This window comes from Colobus angolensis, unplaced genomic scaffold, assembly GCF_000951035.1.
Source record: "Colobus angolensis palliatus isolate OR3802 unplaced genomic scaffold, Cang.pa_1.0 Scaffold302, whole genome shotgun sequence".
NCBI lineage: Eukaryota > Metazoa > Chordata > Mammalia > Primates > Cercopithecidae > Colobus > Colobus angolensis.
In genome coordinates, this window is record NW_012116289.1 from 2,978,342 (window position 1) to 2,988,074 (window position 9,733).

Sequence of the window (9,733 nt, forward strand, 5' to 3'; positions counted from 1 at the left end):
TGGCCAGATCTCAGCTCACTGCAAGCTCCGCCTCCCGGGTTTACGCCATTCTCCTGCCTCAGCCTCCCGAGTAGCTGGCACTACAGGCGCCCGCCACCTCGCCCGGCTAGATTTTTGTATATTTTAGTAGAGACGGGGTTTCACCGTGTTAGCCAGGATGGTCTTGATCTCCTGACCTCGTGATCCGCGCGTCTCGACCTCCCAAAGTGCTGGGATTACAGGCTTGAGCCACCGTGCCCGGCCTGAGTCAGTATTTTAAGGAATTTAGAAGAATGAGTTCACAGGTGAATGATTCACGTGGTTGGGCCTCAGAGTCAGACGAAGGGATTCTGAACCTCCAAACAAACAGGGCTGCACGCAGACCTTTCTATCTCCATTTCTCCATTAATCAGCCAGTATCATCTATCCAGTGTTTTCGCCTGTATGAATTAAGGGCATAATATCCATGAAAAATCAAAATTTCTCCATAAGATCATTAACCCTTAAAGTGAATTGTAATGGACATCAGTGTGTTTTCAAGAAAGCAATTTCCAGAACCAAAATTTAGGGCCTATTTCTGGTTTCAGATAAAGCTTTGATTCATTTATTCATCCATCATTCACTCAAGATGTTGTACAGCAGTTTGTTTTATGCTAAGCTGGGAAACACACCTGCATCTCTACATCTTAGCTAGCAGCTCCAATGGCCTGGAAATCTCATTCGGCTCCAAAATGCTATGCCCCTCACTCTCAAACATGCAAAAAGTAGTAATGCACTACTGTTAAAACGCTCGGTGCGTGGAATACACACAAGGGTATCTGATCTCATAACTACCCAGTCTGGAGGCTTCAAACTACTGGAGTGCATAAATAATGTGAATAAATTGTGCTGTTTAGGTTCACAGCCCAGGGGAATCATTTTGCTGGGAGACTCACCTGGGGCTCATTTTCACATCTCTCCTGAATGGATCACAGCGTCGCAGATGTCTTTGGTAAGTAATTTTGGCAGTAATCATTCCAGATGTGCTGGCCTTTGTTTTTGTTTCCCCTTGCTCTCTCTAAATATGATGCCAACTCCACACAGGTGCAAATTTCCCTCTTTAGCAAATCTGGCATGAAAGGCATATCCACAGTCATTTCAGTCCTAGACAAACGGCAAAAGGTTCCTTCTACTCACTTCCTCAGCCTCAGCCCAGCTGCTGCCAGGAACCCTGAAGGCAGTAGTGCAGAGTCAAGAAGGTGGAGAATACACAGAAAGGACAAAGCCCACCGGGCTGGCTTCCCTGTGGAGGTCAGGATGAGGCATTCTGGGGCCCGTCCAGCTTGTTTTTCGTCTGAGCAAGCAAGAAGCTCTGGGCAGAGCAGGCTGCTCGGCTCCTGATAGCCTCTGCTGTGCTCCATGGAAAGCGTCAGGGGACAGACAAGCCCACCATCCATTCCCAAAGAGTGATGAGACTGTCTGGGAGGGTTTTTTAATTAAAAAAAGAAGAAGAAGAAGAAGAAGAGGGCCACAAGGCAAAATTGCAAACGATGACAGACTCAGAGAAGGCAAAGAAAGGGGAAGGAAACCATCATTTATTGACTCTATATCAGGCATCAGGCACTATAAGAGAGATTTGCATGCATTACTCAGATGAACGACTCCTAAATATGGGGTAGACATATAATGGCAACTTTGTATATTACCAGTTCATCACCTGAGCACACACCTGCTGTGCTCAGAACGGCCATTATCTTCCTCTCAAATTGTGCAAACACCTGGGGAGATTGTGTGGCAAAGGGTGGGAGCTGGAGGGTGCAGGGAAGGGCAGTCTGAACGCCACACACCCAAGCAGGGGGTACAGTGGTGTCAGATGGGTCACCTGGAGCTGGGGCTTCCTGTGGCTACAAGTTATCATGAGGAAATGTAACAAAACCTGTGCCTAGAGATAGCTACATACTTGGCAGGGCTCAGTGCAAAACAAAAGTACAGGTGCCCTCAGCAAAACTTGTTCAAAAGTTCCATTAAAGCTGCTAAAATATAAACACTTTTCTTTCTGTGGCAGTCTTCCTCAATATGTCATGGTATTTTCTTATTTACTATTTAATGTCATTCTAAAAAAATAATTAAAATTTTAAATTATTGGCATGAATGTTATGTTCATCATCACATTACGCAATGCCAGTTTTATATGCCGCTGTAACAGCACTGAACTCCTGTGCTGGTGGAATCACTGCAGTTACACAATTCTTATGTAGTAGCTTGTCCCTGAAGGGTGCTTTGAGCTGCCCAGAAGACAGAAAGGGCAAGCCAGACTCGGGAAGGTTGGAAGGAGGAATAGAGGCTTCCCAGGAGCACAGGATCACCAGACTGAACACTTTCTCAGGCCAGGAGATGCTTGGGGCAAGTACAGACCCTCCCAGGCACTGAGGCTTCCATCCTGAAACACTCAGGCCTGAGAGCTGCTGGGTTCCTCCTCCTGCCAGTGCTCCATAGGTCCCCAGGTAAGCCAGGAATCTCTCCTTCCCAGGGCCTGTCTCCCCAACCCACAGCAGTCAGGTGACTGACCCCCAAGAGTCTTCAAACCTCTGTGCGGGAACATGCTAATTATTTGGATGGGTAATGAGTTTGCCTCCCCTGCCCACCAGATGCCAGCACTGCCGGCTGGGGCAGGTGACAGCTGCCACCATGCCCAACTCCAATCCTCCTCTTGCCTATGCCCAGATTCCCAAAAGGACCAAAGGGCAACATTGGAACACAGGCCTCCCCCATTGACACCACTTAGTTGCCACCTTGTTGGAGGGTGCAGCAGCTGCAGGGCAAGAAGGGGAAGACAGGCTGGGGAGTGAGTGGCCAGGAATCCATCTTGAGAGATGGCACGAGGCAGGATCCAGAGTCGACCCCGTTTCCAATCCCCTCCCTCACACATACTCAGTTGGCCCACTGGACTTCACTCACATAACACAAATTCAAAAATAAGATTTTTAAGAAGTTCAAGATGGGGCAGCAGAGCATTAAACCCAGTGCAGGGCCATTTCTAAGCAGAGGACCTCATGGGCCCCACTGCTTGCACACACATAAAGCCCTGCCCCAGTCTGACACAGTGCACAGGGAACAGCAACTCTCAGCCTTTACTTCTGGATGGCCCTATCAAACAACACAATAAAAAATGTGGGGGCATTGCCACAACAGACTTGTCCCAAGAGCCACCCTGTCCATTAGAGAAAGGGGTGGTGCCCCTGCCCTCGAGAAAGGGACATGGGCACAGTGGGAAAGCCCTGTCTTACAGCCACCTATGGATGCGCTTCCCTCTTCCTTCTCCCAGAAAACGAAAACTGATCCAGAGAAATTAACCTGCAGAAACTATCATTTTTTCTTTGACTTCCTCTTCCTAAAGAAATTGAATATGAACTCAAACACTCTCAGGTTGAACCTCTCCCAAGCCCCCACACTAGGCAAGCATAGACCTCCCTCTGTAAAGATGAGCAAGTGGGGAAACATCTGGATATATATAAAACCTGCTCAGGAACACAAATGAAGAGTGCTCTTTTGAAAAATGTTTATGGGAGGAAAGAGAGTGACATTTTGTAAAATGTTAAATTCAGGTTCTCAACAATAATTGAGAGGAAATTGCACACATGCAAAAGAAGAACTCGGAAATCAGGGAAGACTGCCTTGAGGTGACATAACTATCTGATCTAAAAATGCAGCTGCAATACTGACTTGCAAGTTAGATGGTGCAGAAAACAAGAGAGCAAAGCGGTCAGGCAGCTGGGGAAATTCTGGGACTCAGGAGAAAGGCTAGATGTGAAAATCAAGAGGGAAAGAGGAGAGGTATGCAGGAACGGTCCTGGCAATTGAATAGGAAGTGCAGAAAAAGAAAAGACATCAGGCAGAGAGGAAGCTGTGACTAAATAAGTAATGCAAGATAATTTTCTTGAGTTGGGGAAATCTGTCTTCAGCCCACAACCCCCACAGCGTGCCAGGCCAGGGTATAAAATAGACTCTCTGTGTTTCCTGCTTTTCCTTATTTATTCTGAGGATAAAGAAAACTCTTGGAATCATCCTGCCCAACAAACCAACAACCGGGGAGCATACTAGGAGGGAAAACCCATCTGGCATCAGACTTATCTCTCAACATATCTCTTGAGATAAGTTGAGAACACATCTCAACTTATCTCTCTAAATTTCAGGAAACAGCGGAACAGCCTCTCTACAGAATTTTAAGAAGGAAAAATTGTGTCGAAAGTGCTCTATACCAAGCTATTGTTCTCACATGAGGACTACAGACGCTTATTCTCAGTCATTCAAAGACTTAGAAAACATACAAGACATATGCCTTCCCGGAAAAAAAATATTTTAAGAAATACTCCAGTCTCTCTAAGGATGATATTGCAAAAGGAAGCACACAAAAAAACTAGATATTATTACATACAATTTTCAAATGTGTACAATGTCAAAAAGATTCACAAAATTAAAAGACAAATGTAAAACTAGAATACTTACAAAATATAAGGCAAGATTTAAATCCTCTGATTAACAGTTTCTACATAGCAATAAGAAAAAAATCTAATTTTTAATGATCAAGAACATAACCAGTAAATATAAAAGTTTCATTTTCAGCAGTAAGAAACATAAATTAAGATAACAATGCAATTCATTTATCATTGTCAAACAAACAAAGGTAAAAGTGATAAAGACCCAGTTTCAGCAAAAATATGGTGAAACAGGCATGTTAATTCACCAACAAGAGATGAAGTTACTAGAACTTCTCTGAAAGGCAATTTGGCAATATGTATAAGGCAACATTAAAATATTTGTGATTTTTAACTAAAAATTTCACATCTGCAAATTTCACATCTGTAATTTCACATCTGCAAATTTACTTTTAAAATGATCAATTATCTGCTCAAGAATATATGTACAGGAATATTCATCACAGAGGTATTTATTTATAAGAGCAAAACTGAGGAAAGAAACTAAAAACCAAAAAATAGGGGATGTAAAAATACACTACATTCGTACAATGAAATTTTGTGCAACCAGTTAATACACATATTAATAGACATATTTATTGGCAAGAAATATGTTTACGATAATTGGTTAAGCAACAAAAGCAGGTTACAAAATAGTATGTATGAGCCAATTTTGTGAACATATGTGTGTCTGTGTGCAAACAAAAAAATAACTGGAAAGTTGTAGGTCTGCATGTTACCTACCACTGGCTATCTTTGGATGGTGGAATTATAGGTAACTTTTTTTTTTTCTCATTTTTCTTCATTGAATTTGTATGTACCAAATATTGTGATTTAAGATTTTGGAGATTTGTTTGTTCTATTTGTTTTGGTTTTGTTTTAGGCAATAGCTAAGGAAACCAGTTAAGGAAAATCAATGCATGTTTTAATTTAATCTTTGCAAAAGCCCTCTGAGGTAGGTGTTACTACAACACAGCCTCACTTTACAGACTCTCAGAGAGGTTGAGTGGACTGCCCAAGGTCACACAACGAACAGGTGGTGGAATTACTGCCTGTCAGCATAATCCTGAACAAGCTGCTTAACCAGAGACTCTGTAAATGATGATAGTAACAGTGTCAGGAAAGGCTATGTGCATCAACGAGCTAAGGGCTGTGAAAATGTTGCAGACCCGTATGTTGAATTCCAACCAGACAAAGTAGATTGACACCTGGCTCTGGCAGTGCAGTGGTGATCGTTAATGAGGCTGCCTGAAATCCTTGAACTTATCCTCCCTGTTCCTGCACCTGGCCTCAGAGGCTGAGGAAAGGAGTGTCTCTCTTCATAACCTGGGGCCCACACTCTCCAGGAGGACAGTGGCTCACTCTGCAGTGTGCTGATTCTCTAGGAAAAAGAGGGGCCCACCCAGCAGACATTTTAAGAAAATCACTCCAGCAAGCCCAGCAGCTGGCCCTATCCTAGAGACTTAACAAGTAAAATTTAGATTGTAATAGTTTTCATCTGCTGTTTGCAGCAATGAACTGATTCAAGTGCTGTGGAGCAGCATTTGTTGTTATCGGTTTGGGTTACTCCCCACACCCACGTTTTGGCAGTAAATTGTTTTGAGAAATGCCTATGAGAATAGGCTGATGAGAAACCCAAATCAGGCATAACCAATAATTGGAATTCACGAGTCTTATCAATATGGTAATAATGCTATGGGTAGGAGGAACAATACTACAGTTTTAGTGTCATTTTGTCACCTGTTTTAAGCCCCTGGTGTTCTGGAGTTATTAAAATCTCTCTAGATTAACATTCCTCTCCAAGCTAAAAATTGGCCCAGCAGCTCTCAGCCTGGCCACTTGGTAAGAATAGGAGACAGGACAAGAATAAGAGATCTATTTTGCTTAGGATGTTGATAATGAAAATGAAGCTTTATCCTCAAGTTATTGCCGAAATGATAACCACTAACCACTCCAAATCTCCAGTGACTTAAAACAATCATCATTTCTTCTCACCCGTGCATCCAGGGGTGGTCTGGGATCAGCAGTTTTCAACTGAGCTATGTTGGTCTTGGTGCAAAGCTTCAGGTTGGGCCCAGGTGTGTGCCACGTGTCTCTCATTTTTCTTGGCTGGGCAATCTATCCAGAGCATCTGCTTGTCATGGTGATGTCAAAGTGCAAGAAGGCAATCTGTGCCCTGTCCACCATCAACCCAACAGCCAAAGCCGGTCACGTGACCACAATCAAGATAATGGGGAAGGAGGCATGACTGCCCAGAGTGGGAGAAGGAAGAGGGTAAATTGCTTTATTGTTTTTATCTAATTACATATGTTAAATATATGAGAAAAATGTGAAAATACAGAAATTATTTGGAAATTGTTAAAATTCCTCCTTAATACTACTACCCAGAGAGAGTCACCTTAACATTTTGGAGTATCAGGCTTGTTTTGAAATATTCTTTTAATATCCTTTTCATTTTTTTAAAAAAAGTTAAAATGCCAATAATAGAGCCAATTTTAAGAAGTAAAAAATAACCCCACCATCTTAAATTTTTCACAGTATTTTTGCACTCTTTCCAGCACTCCGCCCCCATGTGCATATATGTATATATGTGTATTATATATACACACATCATGCTGTACAAGAAGAGCAAGTTTGCAATTGGCAGTTCTCCTTTTATTCAATTCGTAGGTATCTTCCTCATTACGACTTTGTTTTTACACTCATTATATTTATTGCTGTTCCATAATGTCCTTTTCAGGGGCCATGCAATAATCTATTAAGCCACTCACCTATAGCAGGATGTTAAACCGATTCTTTTTTAAATGTTATTTTATTTATTTATTTTGCTATTATGGAGCATCCTCCTTTAAAAAAAAAAACTTCCAATTTTTAAAAACTATTATCTACAGAATCTCTTCATTTGTGCAAGGAGTCAGCCTAGGTAAGAATACCAGGCTTAGCCAATATCCATGAGGTGTGTTGAGCTCAGACACCTCGTGTTTCCATTGTCTGGTTTTTCAGGTTTGTGGCAAGTGTAAACAAAATATGAGTTCTAACTTAGGTAAAAATTCTAGAGTCACATCTCTCCAGGCCCAGCAGCACAGCACTGTTCATGTGTCCATTAATTCAACAAATGCTAGCCAGGTCTACTATGTGCGAAGCCCTGTGATGGGACTGATGACGACGGGGAGAAGGATGGAAAGATCCCTGGTGCCCACAGAGCTTAAAACCCCATGGGGCAATGCAGACGAGCAAGTGGCAGCTCTAGAGCTGTCAGTGCTGTAGTGTGCACACGCTTCCCCGCAAACTGGAGGAAAGGCTGCCTGAAGGGAGAGACGCTGTGTTCAAAGCAGAGGAACAGAGCTGGAGATAGTTGGGTGCCAGCCAACGTAGGAAGGAGTGCCCTAGCAGAGGAAAGAACACAGGCAAAGGCTTGAAAGCAAGAGGGTCCAGCCTTCTGAGAAGGAGCTCAGCGCAGCTGACCTGAAGCTCATCCAGCACCAGGTGGGACAGTAAGACAAGAGCCTAGAGAGGTGCATGGGAGGCGGATCTCAAAGGGCTTGGAGTTTGTCCTGAAGGCAAGCAGGAGCCATTGAAGGGTTTTAAACTGAGAAAGGGGCAGATTTGAATTCTAGAACATTTACTCTGATTTCAGTGGACAGGATGGAATTATTTGGTTGAAGGGGAGAGAGGGGAATCAGGCAGCAAGAACAGCTAGGAAAATTCTAGTGGTAATTCTAGTGAAAGTGTGCTAAGCTAGAAAAGTACAGAGGGGAAGAAACAAGATGGACAAACTCAGAAGCTGTCTGGATTCAACAGTGGACGATGCACCCTTCCCATCCTGTATACTTTATGAGGGTTCCTCAAGACATCACCCTACCCCAGCCAGATGGTTCACCAGGTTGGGGTTGACCTTGGGCTGTCCCCCGGCATCCCTGGAACTGGGGGAGACTGCCTAGAGTTCATTGCCAATTGCAGGTCTTCCCACAGAGTCTCAGCCAGCCTTTGGAGACTACTAAAGAGCCATCCCTGCTAGGAAATTTCTGGTGCTTTTTGTCTCTTTGTACCAGACCACCCCCCCACCCAACTAGCTCCTAATATTAATAGTTATGGTGAGAATATAATTTATTGTCCAAACTGGACACTTTGAGAGAACAGGGATCACTGCCATAATTATGCCATGACAACAGGCATTAACCTGGACTGGCTCAGACAAGACTAGATGTCTATGTCTGGCCACCCTACTGATGGCAGGAGAGCCACATGCCAAGCTGACTCCATAGTCATGACAGTGCCCAGTGGAGAATCTCAACCCCCTAACTTACATGTAGAATAATCTCAGACATTGACTCAAACAGACCAGGGTTCAAATCCTGGCTGAGCCACCTACATTCACCTCTTTACTCTGAGCTTTAGTTTCCTCATTTGTAAAGTATAAATAATGATGGCTATCTTGTCAGAAATTGGGAATCATTTCTGTAACAGGATGTTAAAAATTGGACTATTTATTTCTACCTACATTTTAGCTAAGGCCTGAGACAATGTGGACAAATTATTCCCACCTTCCCACCATCATATTTCTTCCAAGTGAAAGATGAGACCATGTCCACAGAACCAGCAAAGGAAGGGAGTGAAGCCAATTCCACAACCTGTCGCTTATCTCCAGAGTCAAAGGTCCAGAAGAGTTGAGGCTGGGAATGGCTGGTGTCAGAGGGACAGTGGGGCTCGGCTCTCCCTGTGGGGTAAGGTGGGTGTGCTTCCCCTGCACTATAAAGATACCACTAAGAGAACGGGATAGGGGTCTGCGGAGACTAAGCCCAAGAGGACTGGTGTTGGACACCCCCATGGGGAATGTAAGAGCAATGACTGAGGCAGCAGGACAGAAAGAGCATGGGCCCTGGACGAGGACATGAGCCCCAGGGAGAGCTAGCCTGGGCCACTAGACATCCTGCAGAAGATGGCCTGCAGGGGCAAGGTGACTTCACAGGGCTTAACCTCTAGCAGAGCAGGGCTGAAGCAGCAAACTTAAGTGACTAGTGGGGTGCAGAGAATGCACTCACTCCACCATGGCAAGTTCGGTCACCTGTTCCCCATAGTGCCTCTCAAGAGCCCCATGACAGCCCTCATTGTAGAAAGTCAGCTTTGGATATCTGCCCAGCTAGAGGCAATCACATCTGACTGCACCTCTTCTCCCTCCACCGCAAGCCTCAGCCAGCAAGTGGAAGGAAAATCTAGCCAAGTAGACATAGACAAAGAAAGTGGACCACAGGGGGCGGAGCAAGATGGCTGAATAGAAACCGCTCCAGTCTCCAGCTCCC

At 44.1% G+C, this 9,733-nt stretch overlaps 1 protein-coding gene across 3 annotated transcripts in view; it reads left to right on the forward strand.

The window, feature by feature from the left end:
* Positions 1–9,733, forward strand: part of AOAH (acyloxyacyl hydrolase (neutrophil)) — a 214,565-nt gene that overhangs the window by 105,800 nt on the left and 99,032 nt on the right. For all 3 annotated transcript variants that reach the window (XM_011950150.1, XM_011950151.1, XM_011950152.1), the window contains one exon: positions 876–970. In XM_011950150.1, coding sequence (XP_011805540.1) covers positions 876–970 — 95 coding nt within the window. The remainder of the gene's footprint in view (positions 1–875; positions 971–9,733) is intronic.